This window comes from Euleptes europaea, chromosome 2 (assembly GCF_029931775.1).
Source record: "Euleptes europaea isolate rEulEur1 chromosome 2, rEulEur1.hap1, whole genome shotgun sequence".
NCBI classification, from domain to species: Eukaryota; Metazoa; Chordata; class Lepidosauria; order Squamata; family Sphaerodactylidae; genus Euleptes; species Euleptes europaea.
Genome location: NC_079313.1, coordinates 86,126,046 through 86,143,024, shown reverse-complemented (window position 1 = coordinate 86,143,024; position 16,979 = coordinate 86,126,046). Strand labels below are relative to the sequence as shown.

The 16,979-nt window shown below is 41.5% G+C and overlaps 1 protein-coding gene across 1 annotated transcript in view; it reads right to left on the bottom strand.

The window, feature by feature from the left end:
• Nucleotides 1–16,979, bottom strand: part of ANKS1A (ankyrin repeat and sterile alpha motif domain containing 1A) — a 141,344-nt gene that overhangs the window by 88,986 nt on the left and 35,379 nt on the right. Inside the window, exons 6-11 of the mRNA XM_056867497.1 lie at nt 15,839–15,940; nt 15,368–15,457; nt 13,840–14,030; nt 11,393–11,476; nt 9,140–9,260; nt 809–1,353 (exon numbers count right to left, since the gene is read on the bottom strand). Of these exons, the coding sequence (XP_056723475.1) occupies nt 809–1,353; nt 9,140–9,260; nt 11,393–11,476; nt 13,840–14,030; nt 15,368–15,457; nt 15,839–15,940 (1,133 nt within the window). The remainder of the gene's footprint in view (nt 1–808; nt 1,354–9,139; nt 9,261–11,392; nt 11,477–13,839; nt 14,031–15,367; nt 15,458–15,838; nt 15,941–16,979) is intronic.

Sequence of the window (16,979 nt, the reverse complement as noted above, 5' to 3'; positions counted from 1 at the left end):
CAAACTCTGTGGAGCACAGTGGTTGGATACATGCCAGTATCCCCACAGTATGTCGGATACTGACACGAAACTCCCAAAACTGACTCCCAGCATGTCTGTAATTGGCTTTTCAGCATATGAGCAGCAGCTTCCTCTTTCATACCCTTCACATAAACTCTGCTTTGAGTCAGAATAGAATCAGTAAAGAAGGCCTCAATAATGCTCTGGTGCAGTTTTTAAAAAGGACACTTTATCTAAACTGCATCATTCCTTAACGAAATGTTTTACCAAGAAATGTTTTGCCAGTTAAATGTCTTTCATATTTTAGTAGTCTGGCTATTAATCCTCTCAATCTACCACCTGTGCAAGCATACAGGTATTCCCTTGCCTTTATTGAAGCATTTATACAAATCAGACAGTGGTGACCTAGATATGTAACCCACTGTTCCTTGCAAGATATTCCAAGGAGAATAAGCCATGGAAACTTACGCCAATGTGATAACATATTCTCTAAGCATTTTCTGCTAACCACCCCCACTCACAGAAGTCATCCCACAAAGTCATGGAGAAGTCAAGGGAATTCACATTCTGAACTTTCGACAAGAACACTTAAATCATTTAAAGCCTCTGTCTCAATTTTACAGCACTTACGACTCTGACATTTAAAGGGGTCAATTTTAATTATCAAACAAGGAAGAAATCTACAAAACAAAGAATGGAAACAGGGCTATTTGTCCAGTCTTTTGAACCCTGAAACTCAAAGCAAAGCAACTCATGCCATAACATTTAGTTCACTAAAAACACATATGTAAGACAAGGTCAGCCTTACCTCATCCCACTCTGAAGCAAAGGAAGGTGATTTCTCCAGCCTTTTTTTGCCAGCACTACAATTGGAAAGTGATTCACTTCTGCTCCCCATAGTATCCTCTTCGGTTGGTGAGGTGGTCAAAAGGTCAGAGTCCGATTTTGACAAGCTACGGCTAAGTTTGAGTTCTGATCTGGGCTTGCCTCCTGGATTGACTCTGCCCACAGCACTGCTCTTGTCTCCTTCCTCAGCACCAGCAGGATGTTGTGGAAAGTGAAGACGTGCTAAAGTTTCAGGATCCAGTTTGTCACTTATATGGCAGATGGTTGAATAGACCACTTTATTTTGGTCTGCAGTGCTAGTCTGTACCGTTCCAGATGCGTCAACATCTTCCGGCTGCATAGCAGTCCCCTCTGTACTTCCTTTACCCACAGCAGAGATGAGTCTGAAAGGGTCCTCATTTATTTCACACACCGGAGAAGAACCGTGAAGTAGACCTGAGAACTGATCCAGTACTTGGACATCCTGGGCATCTCCTTGGCTGTGGTTACTGCTGCTCCTCCTCTCGTCTTCAGAAGAAAGGAGACAAAACACACACATGCAAAAAAAATCAAGACATAAAGCTCAAACTCCCTTCCCCGAGAGAGAGAGAAATAAAGTAAGAACAGTCCAGTATTGTTCCGTGTGCTCAAATTGTACCCAAAGTCAGAGCATTTATGAAATTCTAAACACTGGCCTGATTTATGCAATCTGGCAGCCCGCCCCACTTCTTTTTATTCCTGTTAACACTAACAATCAGCCCTTGCTATATAAGGTTTGGAGAAGTGTTAACTATACTCTGCAGAGGGAGGCGCACAAGCCTAGACTCCTGGAACATGAGATATTTCCATAAAGGCCAAAGTGTTATTTAGAGCAGCACTCCCTACCCTTGGCAAAGAGCACTGGGTGGGGAAAAAACTGAGCTGCAAACAACGGGCAAGTTTGAAAACATTCGCCCTCCTCCCCACAGCTGTTTCCTTCCCTAGTGGTTCAAACACCTCCTTATGCAAGAGAAATAAGGGCTTAGCAGTGTTTAACTCCATCAAACCCTCCCTTCTCATTAACTAATTCCTCTACATAAAGTAGCTTGTTCTACTGCTACAGTATAATGCCTGCAGTACACACTATCACTGAAATGTGACTCCATTATTTGACTCACATTTTAATGTGTTGTATCAAATACCAGGGTCCAGTTAATCCATGAATAATAGGCTGATTTGAATTACCTCAAAAACTCACAGCATAGAGCATTTACAAGAAACTACCATTACTCCATTTCCCTGTATTTACTGAGATGTTTAATACAGGAAACAACCAAAAGCCACATAAGCTAGGACTAAGTTCAAACTCATTCTTGTCAACAGGGCACCGTTATCCAAACTTTTAACACTGGATCTTGGGATGGGCTTTGAAAGATAGGAAATGCAGTTTATTGTAATAAGCTGTACTTGGCTCCAGGATATGTTTCAGAACATTACTTTAAAATGGATTCAATCCAGCCACAGAAACAATTTTAAATTTCCACTGATTTCAACAGAAGCATTAAACACAGGCTTAACTAAATGAAATAAAATAAATAAATGAATTAAAATAAAATAAATAGGAGTTATGTTTGGATGAATTGTTGCCAGTGACAAACCAACCAACATGGTAAAGTACAATCAGTAAAACTTTATTCAGTGAAAAATGTTATCATCCTAAGCACGGTTTTCTTTTCTTCTTCATACAAAATAGCCCAAAAGCTTTGGTAAACAGATTACAATAGTTAAATTGCCTCAACAGTCCCCTTAGATCTTAAGCCACAAGTGACATCAATTTAATAAATATGAGCCCATCTGTCTTATTTGATTTTAAAAAAATCTAAATCCAACTTTTTATAAGTTCAGAGCGGCTAACAATTTAAAAATCATTTTTATATATCAAATCCAACTACCAGATCTGCCTAATCCAAAATTCTTATAACCAGACCATTGTTATTTTATGGTTGGCATCATCTGCGACTGTGGGCACTTTATATATATGGCATCCATCGTTTGATAATTAATGGAATGGTTTTATGGTTTCATATGTTTTATTGTTATATTGTAAATTTTAACCCGCCCGGAGCCTGGCCTTGCCCGGGGGAGGGTGGGCTAGAAGCATGAAAAACAAACAAACAAACCACAGACAATCATCATCTGATAATGTCACTGCCCTGAATCACTATTCAAAGGCCTTCTTAAAAAGCCATGTCTTACAGACTTTAAAAGAGCTGGAAGCCAATGCATTTCCTCTGGGACACCATTCCATAACTGTGAAGTTATAGAAGAAAACATTCACTCAAGAAGCCAGCTGAACTTTCCAATGAGAAGGAATAGCAATTTCTGGGCAAGATCTCTGTGCAAGCTTGGGCCTATACCAGGAGAGTGGTCCCTCAGACACATGGCCCCATCACATGAAAGGCTTTGTGGGCAAGCAGTGCCTTGAATTGAACCCAGAAACAAATCAGTAACCAGTGCAGCTGCTTTAAAAAATGGAGTAATGTGCTCAAACCTACTTACTATAGTAAGCAGGTGAGATGCTGCATTCTGCACCAGCTGAAGTTTCTGGGTTGTCTTCAAGGGCAGCCCCGCAGAGAGCTTGTTACAGTAAACCAGCCATGAGGATGCAGTAGCATGGGATCAGCATGGCCAGATCAGCTAACTCTAGAAAGAAAGGCTGTCTCTTCATTAAATTCAAGAGAGGTCCATAACCTGCACCTGTTTATCAAACAGCCACTGAGAGTCTAGCAAAACCCTTTGACCTTTCACATGGTCTGAAAAGGACAGCTTTAAACTACTAAAACAGATAAATCAATTTTTCTAGAACAGTAGCGACCCAACCAGCATCACCTCCATCTTGTCTGGATTCAGTTTCATCTTATTAGTCCCCATTCTCTTGGAGGATCAAGTATGTGGTATTAATACGAGATAACTGCATCTGGAGGCTTCATAAAAAATAGAGCTGGCCATCAGCATACTGACACTACTTAACGCAAAGCTGCAGGTGATCTTATTCAAAGGCCTAACATACTAGAGACATACTAGATATCCAAACCAACATATTCCACACTTCTAATGGAAATGCATAGCATTTGATGAAAAAGATCAAAAAAGTGGAATGACATGCCCATAGACCCCATCTCCTTCTCTAAAAAATAACATGGCATTATCTACCATTTCAAAGGCTGCAGAAAGATCTAATAAAATCAGAAGGGAGGTTACACCTCTATCCGTTAGAGCCTCATAAGTCCATCCACCAGTGTGATTAAAGCAGTCTCTCTCTAAGTCAACCAGGGTCAAAGAAAGAAAATTTATGGGCCCAATGGACATTTGCCCAAGAGAGACATCTTCTATTTTTTAAAAAAATGAATAGCAACATCAGTAGCTTACCAGCCACAAATGTGCTCATTTGCACCAATGATTCCTTGGTATTGTCCAAAATGCATTAGTAATTTCCATAGTCGTCTTATGAAGTTCAGAAGGTACATCACACAGATATGGCCTTCAAGCACACTAATGATACAAGCACCCAGATTATTTAACTAGCAGGCATGATTTTGTTTCCTTCACTAAAGCACTATTTCAAACACTTCATAACTCAATCAAGTCCTTCTGTATAGTAAAGACAAGCCAACACAAACCAGAATAACACAACCCAAAGATCATCCAGTTGCCCTCAACCAGAGCCTTCTCAGTGGTGGCTCCTAACTGGTGGAACTCTGTCTAAAGAAGACCCACGTCCTGAGAGACCTGGCTCAGTTTCACAGGGCTTGCAACACAGAGATGTTCCACCAGGGTTATGGTTGAGGATAGCGATGGGTCTATACTAAGACCAGCTATTTTCCAGGACCACTTTCTGAACCCACCCTCACTTTCTCTTGCTGGCCTCTACATCAGTTGCCACATTATTGTTGTTTGTATGATCTGTTTTGATCCCCAATTTTTGCTGGAAATCTCAAGCTTAGTTGGCATATTATTTTGCATACAGCCTACTGACACTGGTAGCATTCTCACATATTAATTTTTTCACTTTATTACTATGCTATAGTTAATATTTTAGCAGTTGTTCAATCAGAGAGTAGACAGCAGCTGACAGTTTATGTTGTTTGTTGGGACACTGCTGTCCCAAAGCCAGCCATGGAACCCAACAAAGGGGCCACTGTTCAAATGAAACAGTGGCTGTGCTTTCCATCTCCTGCAAGCAAAGCAGCAGCAAATACAAAAATAACTTCTGGCTACAAAGTCTTGAGATATTTGGAAGCATTTTAGCTATGTTACATATTTAAAACCCCAGAAAATGCTTTCCCTAAATAACAGCTGTACACCTGTTTCTCTGTGAACATTTTAAGAAATTGGAAAGATTTGGAACCCAAAAACTTACCTTTTGAGACTTCTATCAAGTGTGATTCAGGACTCTGTTCAGAATGGCTAGAAGAAAGGTCAGAAGAGCCTTGGCAATTCAGTGGCCACTGGCCATCCTGAGAAGGCAGACCCTTCCGTGGCCAGGCCTGCAAAGAGACATCCATTACTTAAATTTCACTACCACAATCAGAGCAATATCTATCTGCTAATTCTCAGATTCTATATCTGTAGTTAGTTTTGTAAAACTAGGTTTTATACATTAATTTTACACCATATATTCCTCTCCTAAGATTGTACAAGTGGGCTCTGACAAGTAGAACTGGGTAAATGGAAGGAAATGGTAAAAGGGGCAAAGACTGGATTACATTATGAACAAGGTCAGGGGAAGAGAAAATAACTTTGGGGAACACTGGAGCCCTACCTTCCTGTTTTGAGCCTTTAGATGCTGCCTAAGCATTTCTAAGCTTTTCATTATAACCACGAAGACACTTTTTTTAAAGCAAGAGATTCTCAGCATGCTAAATTCAACAACAGATGCTAGAATCAATGCTTGCACATTGAGTCTTCAGAAATTGTGCACAGCCCCAGCCATACTACTTGGTTTTTTTTTTTTAATTAAATGTTACATTTCCTTTCTGGGTGGCCCCATTACCAACCTCTCTGAATACATACTTACCACAGGAACCTTCAAAATACCATTAGCATGATTAAACTTTTCTCAGAAAAGATACAAATACATCCCTTTTGAAAGAGAGAGTGTAATTGTCACAGAGATTTTCCCCTTGATGTGAAGCAAGAACCAACCATGGATAGATACAGGCTATTTTCACTGAAAAGTTAGTCTAGGCATCCCCTGTACTTTTCTACATGTTTTACCGAATAGAATACAGAAATGCAAAAAAACTATATGATGGCAGTGGCCTATTTGGTTCATAATGTACATCATTAGAGTGAAATAAGTATTATTAACACTACTGCACAGTAGCAAATCACATCAGTTTATGATATGATCTCTCCAAACAGATTTGGATTGGTAGGACATGACTTCTATCATTTCCTATGACATCTGCAATTCCAACAGAATTGGGAACTTGAAGACTAGCAATGGGCCTGTCAGTACAAAGGACTGTATTACTGAACCTCTTTCTTAAGAGGATGCTCTCTTCTCCTTATCTTCTGACTACCCTCCTTTTGCAATATCTTCCTCAGAATCAGTCAGCCTTACCTTCCTGAATTTGTGGGCAGGGATTTCAGACCAAATGCCAATGCCAGATATCACAAAGCAGATGAACAGCTATAGACTTCTATAGGCATCTGAGTGTTTTGCAGTCATTAGAATTAGAATTCCCAGGTCCCTGCACAACTTTTAAAGAGCAGCACTCCTCTTACTCTTGCCAGTTATCTGAGTTTGGAATGACAATTTTCTGATGCATAGTGGCCGAACAGCTTATCAGAAGTGGCGAGATTATCACGCATAAGCAGCAACAGTCTTTACAACCAGAATTCGTTAGTTTCGAACTTCAACTTCATGATGCACATACAAATGCACAGGTGGAAAACTTGTAAATTTATTCTTTGAAAATCCAAGCTTTTAAAATCACTGGGAAATAAACCGGCAAAACACAGACATGGCAACAGTAGAATTAAACTAGCTTCATTTGATAAAAGACACTCATTTTCTCCCCCAAATGCTTAGGGAAGCTTCCTAACTATCTGGTCACTTCAATTAGTATTGCGACAATTCCCATATACCATAACTCTGGTATTCTAAAGAAGTTTCTATTAAGAAATAACACAGGTTCGCATTTTTCACAACAAAAATACAGAATTACAATTCCAATAGAGTGTCAATAGATTTAAGATTATGAACCGTCTATTTTTTTTTACCTTTATACTGAATTTTAGTTAATACCATTTGAAAACTGTATACATTTCTCACTCAAGCACAGGCATTTTCCTTATTACATTTCCAACATGTATAACCCCTTTACCATTTAAGGCCATTGAGGTACATTAAGTACCGCCTTTTAGCATTTGAAAGTACAGAATACTGTTGCCTGCACATAAATTTCATAGTCCCCCCCTTGAAATAACTGATTATTCATTGTATTGACTTAGATACAAACTGAAGATCAAACAGACCTACCTGAGGCTGGACACTGCTGGCAGCACCTGAAGATGATTCGCCTAAGAGTTTTAAAAATAAAAAAATTTGTTTTATATCCCGCCCCTCCCTGACAATGTTGGGCTTGGGATGGCTCTCAACATGTTATAACAATTAAAACATAACAATTCAAATTAAAATTTCCAAAGGTTCTTGTAGGTTATCTGGGCTGTGTGACCATGGTCTTGGTATTTTCTTTCCTGACGTTTCGCCAGCAGCTGTGGCTGCCACAGCAAGTGCCTGCCACAGCTGCTGGCGAAACATCAGGAAAGAAAATACCAAGACCATGGTCACACAGCCCAGATAACCTACACAGCACGGTCACACAGCCTGGATAACCTACAAGAACCAATTAACTCAGACCGTGAAAGCCTTCAACAATATTTTAAAATTTCCAACATTTTAAAATTCTAAAATTCTAGTGGCACCCTTGGTCATTTCAGTAGTGGGACTAACCAAAAGGGAGGGATAAGGAAAGAACAGTTTCAACATAGAAAGGGATAAGGATTGGGATAGGTATATTTAAACAATAATAACTAAGAAGTAAGGGTAGGGACAGGGAGGGGAAGGGGGAGGCCAGCAAGATGGAAGCCCATTGCTATCCTCAACCAAAGGGCTGGCGGAACACCTCGATCTTACAGGCCCTATGAAACTGCATCAAGTGTTGCAGGGCCCTGGTCTCATTAGAGAGGGAGTTCCACCAGGCCGGGGCCAGAGCAGAGAAGGCTCTGGCCCTGGCTGAGGACAGCCAGGCACTCTTTGGGCCAGGGACCACCAACAAGTTGTTTCCTGTTGAACGTAATGTTCTCTGAGGGGTGTATTAGGTGGGGTAGGTTTCTCATGAAGAGAAGACTTAGGGGGAATGTACTGTCAGGGTACCAATATTTAACAGGTTATAAAAATGGAAAGGACTTTCAGAACCACTAAGGATAGTACAATAAGGATGAATTGCAGAAAGATACATTTCAGTTTTGTAGATATTATGGACCACTCAGTGTTAGCAGTTAATGTCTAAGGATGCAATCTTATGCACCAGGAAGCAAGTGTGGCTAAGCACAGTGGTACCTAGTATCAAGACAACATACACAGGATTAAGGTATGATTCCTGTACCATGCATGGTGTTCATGACTACTTCTAAACATTGTTTTTCTCAACATTTGGTCTGGATGTTAAGCATCGTCTCATATGTGTGACTAAAAAGGGGGAAGGGAGGGGAGAACACTCATGTTTTAACCACTACAGGTTCACATGTTTACTAACATCAGAATAACTTGGAAACAGGAAAAACTGAAATATAAAACAGTCCTATATCACTTAATTTAGAATAAATCATGTTTGATATTGCCAGTTGGCAGAGGTTACTATGTCAAATGACATATCAGCTGGTTCCTATGGATGAGCAAAATTCAGTACTAAACACAAAGAATTGATTTCTACCAGGCAGGCCAAGAGGAGATTTGTTTTTAATCTGTTTGCTTTCCCCTTTTGTTAAGTTTATTTTTTCCAACTGGTTTTGATACAGGAGAGCAAGTTATAATGATTCAGGAGGCAATACCAGCTGGTAGCATGGAAGCTACTTTGGGCAAAACCGAGAATCTGTTAACATTAGGATTTGCATACTGATGATGATACTCTCCCACCATTCCCCCTATATAAAACCAAATTACTAAGCAATTAGTATGTCAGATGAGAAACAGAGAGACCCTGGTTCAAACCCCTATTCAGCCACAAAAATACTGAATGGCACACCATTTGCATCATTTTCTTACCTTTTGTTTTTTTGTCCATGGCAATATGCTTCTTAGTTTCTGCTGTTAGCAACAGCTCATAAGGATGCTCTTCCTCTTCATCTGCCGTGCTTCCCCTGCTCTTCCTCTTAGTGACCAAACCCTGACCAGACATACAGCACACTATAGTTCTCACAGAAGATGCAATTAGGCAGTAATCATAAGACACCTGTGTCACGGCTCTTCCTCTAGTTGGCCAAGGGACATGCTTAAGCGATGAATGCCTCAAACATTTAGACACATGGGAGTCAGAAATAAAACCTCTCTCCCTAACAAACAAAGCCCTCTCACCTACAGCCTGCCCCCACAAGACTCATCTGTCCCTCCCAATCCCTCATTACCGCTTCTGCCCCAACCACCCCAAATTCCCCATTGCACTCTTCCTTTGTAGCTTCCAGCTATACTGCTCTTACATGGAGGCACCAAAAATACACTTACCGTAAATACTCGCGTATAAGCCGAGTTTTTGAGCCCAAAAAAAGGGCTGAAAAAGCCGAACTCGGCTTATACACAGGTCAAGACGGTAGAGGAGGGAGGGGGGAGGAAGGAGGGGGGAGGGGGGACTTACCGCCGTCACCGCCGCCATGCCCGCACACCTTTCCCCGGCCGACAGGGGCCTCCTGCAGGCCCAGGAGGGCCGCGCTGCCGCCGGGCCCGCACGGCTTCCTCCTGCAGGCCCAGGAGGGCCGCTCGGCTTCCTCTGGCCGGCAGGGGCCTCCTGCAGGCCCAGGAGGGCCGTGCCGCCGCCGGGCCCGCATGGCTTCCTCCAGCCGGCAGCGGCCTGCAGGGGCCCTCCTGCAGGCCCAGGAAGGCCGCGCCACCACTGGGCCCGTGCGGCTTCCTCCGACCGGCAGCGGCCTGCAGGGGCCTCCTGCAGGACCAGGAAGGCCGCGCCGCCACCGCTGATTCGCCGCCTCTCCCGGTGAGTAGGGGGTTCAGGGGCTCTTCCCCCTCCCCCCCTTGGATGGCACTGGGGTCGGGGTGGGTCGGGAGGGCCCGGGAGGCCGGCAGGAGGGCGACCTGGGGCAGGGGTGTGATCATCCCTGCGCTCTAAAAATGGCGGCTGCCATTTTAGAGCGCAGCCATTAAAGGGAATTTCTTATTGACCCTTGGCTTATACGCGGGTCAATAAGAAATTCCATTTTCTGGCCTCAAATTTGCGGGTGTCAGCTTATACTCGGGTCGGCTTATACCCGAGTATATATGGTAGTTCTTATATAAGGCCTTGGAAATGAGACTTCTAACAATCTCTGGAATGTAACATATACCTAGGAGTGTTGAAATGGTGCTACAGAATTAGTGTCTGGGTGTACAAAGGATGAAGGAAACCAAGAACTAGATGCTTTCTCAACACTCACCTCACACTTTTCATGGCCATTAGAAGGTAGTCTCAGATCGACAGGTTTCCAGTACAATATAATACAAACTAAAAGTGCCACCTTATTTTCTTTTTCAGTGCCCATGAAGGCTCTATTATAAAATGGCAGCACATATCAACAAGTATCAGGAAAGTTATACAGTATCTAGAACTGGCTTCTTCTACCTTTCATGTTATAATTACAAACACTTCGGACTCAACTGGAAGAGAGATCTCAAGGTATCTTCAAGGTATTAGGGGTCGCTGATTTGGATCAGGGCTGCTGCAGCATTCGAGCGGTGTCCTCCCACTCACCTATACACAGTTTCCTGGACAGAAATTGACCCCTCCAGCACCTATTAGCTCCAGTAAAAAAGACAGCTCTCGTTTCCTTCTGCTGGGGCTATAAGCGTTCGAGGGAGTTTTATCCATGGTATGACATGGGGGCATTAAACTCACTGCAACATGGTCACATACCCCTGCGGCTGCTTTCAATAAAATTAAAGACATTGGGAAATCCAGTCATAGATCTCCTGTAGCCTGCCATGCTGTGCCCTCAGTCTTTAATGCCTAGAATTATTTTGTGCGGAACAAGAGCAAAGGGTCCAGCTAAAGAAGGGACCAGGAACCACTCTAAACAATATTATACTCCAAGTGGCCCAACATATACATGAGCTGGAAATGCCTACTTAAACGAATCCCAAACACAGAATACAAAGAGTGTTGATGTACTGGAGGATTGTGGAGACAGCAGAAAACGATTTCATTCATTTTAATAATCACTGACATTCACATGTATAAATACTTCCAAAAACACTAAAATGAATATTTTAAGACACTTCCTTATAATAAACCCCTAGAGAGAATCAAGTCCTTACCTTAGAAGACGCAGTCTGCTTCTTCTCTTCAAGCTCCTCCTCTTCATCAGGGGGAGGCTTGGCAGGAGGGGGTGGGCGTTCTCTCTAGAGCACAGAAAGTCACTGTCAGTGCTTGTATGTCATATTTTAAACTCAATCTTTTTTGGAAGAGCTAGAAAAAGAGATTTGCTGCACACTGTCACAGAGAAGGAGCATGTGTGCATGCATGTCATGGAAGATGTAGCATCTCCTCTCCATTCAGTAGTGTGACTTAGCACTTCAACTATTAAAAGGATCATCTCATTACTGTATTACTGATTATGACTGAAACGCTAATGTTTGAGAGTGCTAAAGTGTGAGACAGAGAATGTGTACAAAAATAATGGCTTGTGCTCTATGGGCTGCTTTCAATTAAGGAAAGGCATTTCTATGTGTATGGCGAGGGGGTTCTACCAATTCCTCACTCCAGCTGCAGACCCTCACTTTGACCCTAGGAAGAAATTTTCAGTGGACTGCAACAGAAGACAGTCCTGTTCCTCTAATCCTGCTCCACTCATGGATCTCGTGGGATACAAGTCACTACTTCATAGAACTCTTCCTCTAGTTTGCCTCATCAATGTATTTGTCAGGCGTACCTTTTTAGCCCTTTTAGATACACAGACACACTAAGCAATAATGCCAATGTCAGAACTAATCCTGAAACCCATGTGATTTCACGCAGGAACATAGACTGTCACTCCCCAAATGAGAGGACAACAGGTAAACTAACCAAACCATTAAGGAATCTTCTTAATGACTGTCCATCTGGCCATGCAGCTCTTCCCTGCCCCTTATTAAGGCTTCCAAGTCAGGGCTGGGGAACTGTTCTGAGCAACAGAATTCCATTGCTGAGCCCCCTTTGAAAGGCCCATGCCTTCTTCTTGTCTGCACCCTTGACATACATTACTATGGCACAAAGGCAGGGCAGTCTGTCCATGTAGAAGCAATCTCCCTTCAAGTTTAGTTCATGGTTCAATTTTACATTATTTTGTGTGCTTATAATATATCATTACCATCTCCTTGCTATAACAGCTGATGTGTAAGAGTTCTTAATTCTTGCTAGATGTTCATTTTCTCTCTTCTTCCCTGCTTCACTGTCTGCCCCATAGGCATTTTTAATTTTTTTTTTAATGAAGGTATTCAACCAGAAGTCTAGATGCCAAGGAGGCACGCTTTAAGGCCACTATTTTATCTATTTCACAGTTCAGAGGTCATAACTTACTAGACCCAGCAAATGCAGATAACTTATATGCAAGACTGATTACATTCATGGAATCTTAGAGAGACCATGGAGCTGTTCTGCAAAGTCTACAAGCTCCCCCTACTGGTTCACACCTAAAGAAGACAGATACCTTCATGGAATTAACATTACACCTTATTACAGTGGCAGACAAACATTTTATGAGTGTCATTCACATTGATCATAATACTTTAGTTTTTTGATGAAAGAAAGTCCGATAAAAAAATTTTAAGTGATGGATATGCTCTCCACAAACCCTTTTCTTTGTAATCAAGTTAACAACCTGAGCTTAGTAACAGCAAAAGGAAAGATTCATTATAGAACCACTTTTTATGGTGGGAAAAATTTTTTTTGCCATCAAGTCACAGCTGTCTTATGGCAACCCCATAGGGTTTTCAAGGCAAGAGACATTTAAGATGGTTTGACATTGCCTGGCTTCATGTCACGACCTTAGAATTCCTTGGTAGTCTCCCATCCAAATACTGACCAGGGCCAACTCTGCTTGGCTTCTGAGATCTGACGAGATTGGGCTAGCCTGGGCTACAGCCATGTACAATTTCACAAAAATCCTGATAGCAATTACATCATGAACTTATAATGCTCATAAGCTCTGGAGCCCATAGCACATGCAGCAGGAATGGATCTTCATTACTTAATAACCAAAGCCTTTTGCAGTTATTTTATATTACAGTAAAAACTTTGTCACCTGGCCCTCATGAGGAAAGCGGGGGAGTCGCCAGTTAATCAAGTGTGGTGGATACTCAAGGTTATTTTTCTCCCCTGCCCCCTACCCAGAGGAATCCACAGTAACCAAACTCCACTCCCAGTGGGAACATTTGAGGCAGGCTGAAGGGAGGCACCAGAGGATATCAGCAGGAAGCACATGCTGTCAGAAGTTCAGCAAGGACCAGAGGCATCAAGCTGGCAGACTGGAGAGGTCACAGTGGAGCATGTCTAGAGATGCAGAGAAATGGTGACTGAGGGGAAGGAACGTGCCCTCTGAGCAAGTATGGAAAACTAACTGATGTTTCTGGATAATTGAGTGCTGGATAACAAAGCTTTCACTGTACTTCCGAACTGTGTGGCTAGGTTATCAACTTACTGTAAGAGTGGAGAATGCACAGGCCTGGAGATATATCCCAGACTATTCCATACAAAGGAAACAGACAACACACATCAGGCTACATACAGGCCTCATTCCAGTCCCTTTAACACTGGTCATCTCCACGTCCCTAGTCACTGAGTCTCTGTCTGATGATCTTCCACTGGCCAGACTGTCCAAAGAGTGGCAGGATGTGGCATTGTATAGAACTTCATATGGACACTCTTCTTGCTTTCCATCAAAATCTCCGATCAGTTCTGTTACTTTTTCCACATTCCCTGGAGAGAATGAACACCATGTTATCAATCACAGCCATTCAATTTCGCTCTGCCAAAGACAGCTTGGCAAGTGTACAGGGCATAAATAATTGCCTCTAGATTAAATGTTTCCGGAAATTTGGAAGCCACAGTGTATTCTTGCAGGCCCAGAAAAGTAAACACCAGGAGCTGGGGGACCTGTGTGGACATCAAAAATCACAGAACACATGTAGCTGTAGTGAATAAAGGGAAGAAGGCAAAACTGGCTTTTCATGCTAACGGAGCCTCTGCACCAACAGAAGCACTGCTAGCAGTGCATTCCTCCAATAGCACCCAGTGCTGTTCCTGATATACTCTGACCCCTAGAGGAAGAGTTTTGGGGGAGTGCAGAGGGAGGACGGAAAGTTCCATTTTGGAGCCAGAGGATTTTTTTTTGTAATTCGTAAATTCATTTATTGATTAATGTTTTCATTGACTGTTCATGGAAAATAAAAAATGAACATTTTACAAAGCTGCGCTTTAGTAACCTTATCTATTAATGTTGCATTATCCTACATATGGCCATCCATGCAAATGTATGTCTTTTTAAAAAATTTCACATTATGTGCGTAAGTGATGAAATGATCAATAGAAAGAGGCTTAGGAACACCGGAGCAAAGGCACAGAAAACAAGAGGAAATGGGAATCGCCAAATGGTGAGAAAAGTTAATATTTAAATTGGGGAAGAGAGTGGGGGATGGAGAAAAGCATGAAAATGTACCTATGGGCAACTGTACAGTTAAAAATATGAATATATAATAATTTTTTACTCAATCTCACCCAATTCTCCTCACTGTAGACCCCAACCCAGATGTCTTGTCCATGTAGGTCCCATGATCCCCAGCATAGCTTTTTTTGTGGTCAAAGGGGATCTTTCCTTCCTCTTTCACCAGCTGAAAAGCTTTGGATCTAACCCATTATGATTATGCTTCAGAAATATATGAGTGCACATATCAACCACCTTCTCAACATGAAACATAACAACTCAACTATTGTTTCCTTGCCCAATGATATCCAACACACTTTGACATAAGACCCCACGGATGTAAGTTTTCTTCAGTTATCTTTCTTCAACTATTTAACAAGTATTAGTGATGGGCAGTGACTTAATATCAACCCCTGGAGGATAGAGACTGGCCTCAAAATACAGGCAACAAGAATGAATAGTAATATTACTTATTGTAAAAATCTGTATCTCAGCAAACTCTGTATCAAGTTAAATAAAAAATAATGTATGTGTTTATTATGAATAGGCCATGAGCCTTATGCCCTGCAATGACATTATCAATGGATAAAGTTTGGTTTCTCAAATTTCTTACCTTGGGGTACCCGAACTGGAGCATCAGTAGAAATAACTAATGCTGATATCTTTTCTTCTGCTTTGGCAGTGTTCTTCCCAGTCGTACAATCTGAACCACAGAGGAAAGCAGCATTAGAAACCAACATGCAAGAGCAAAAACATGCAGAAATAGCAGTTATATCTTTTTATTTAGATTACATACATGCACATTAGACATGGACACAACAAATCAGACAACTATCAAGCACAATAAAGTCTATGTCATCAAAAATATGCAGAATAGCATTGTTTTCCCTTTGCAGTAGTTAATTATCAATACCTTCCCAGTGTTATTAGAATGGGTTATAATATTCATTATATCCATATTGAACATCCACACAGAAAGAAAGGTGATATAAATAATCAAGATGGGTACAAACTAGGAAAGTGTACAAACACTGTCCCCTACAAATTACTTATTGTTCATTTTTGTTGACATCACATTGTTTACCTTCAATGAGAGCTGCTATTTGTTGGCTTTTCTGAGAAGGAAGTTCTCTCACAATTTCCAAAGCCATCAGACCTCTGTTATCCTTTATATTCACATCAATGCCTTAGATAAACACACAATAAGTCATAGATCTATATGTTATATAAATGGTGACTGAAGAACATAAAAGGGACATGTCTGCATGTACACCCAGGAAGAAGTGTGGCAACGACCCAATGTTAATGATCTTCAAAATATGATTTAGAAATTGGGATCCTTCTCTCCCACTGCATGAGAATTTCCATCTCCCTTCTGTGGTGTGGTTAAACTATAGTTAGTATCATTGCAGGTGTAACACTAAACTATGTAAGGCTAACCAGTATTGCCTCAAAACTGTGATTTGCCATAATTTGCAGACAATTGTAATCCTAGTTAGCTTTAACTGTAATTAAGTGCCCATGCAAACATAATGCTAATGTCAAAAAGGGCAAGAGTCCAGTAGCACCTTAAAGACTAACAAAAATATTTTCTGGTAGGGTATGAGCTTTCGTGAGCCACAGCTCACTTCTTCAGAACTTCTTCTGAAGAAGTGAGCTGTGGCTCACGAAAGCTCATACCCTACCAGAAAATATTTTTGTTAGTCTTTAAGATGCTACTGGACTCTTGCCCTTTTTGACTACTACAAACAGACTAACACGGCTACCCACTGTGAATAGTGCTAATGGTTAAAGCAAACTATCAGAGTGGATATTCAGAAGCACACAAGGACAGAGCTCCAAAACATGACTGGAAGACTGGGGAAATTATGACTTTATCAGACCTGGAGAGTGGCATCTTGAGGTTAAATTGTTCATCTTTAAGATGCCACAGTACTCGGTCTTTGTTTGTTTTGCTATATAATTTAAACACCACTCCATCTCTGAAATAAATAAGCAGGTAATCATGTCTTATCATGGGATCTTTCAGTCGGCTGAGAACATCCTCTGCAATGTTTGGACAAGGGTATTGAGAGGTACTGGCAGCCACTCCCAGTTAATCAGATCTTCTGATCTTTTTTTGGAAGCACAAGACCACTCTCTTTGGACTGATTTCAGCGTTCAGGGTTAACTAGGAGTTACTACTATCTATTTTCTTAACATTATTGCATTTTTATATTTGAAAC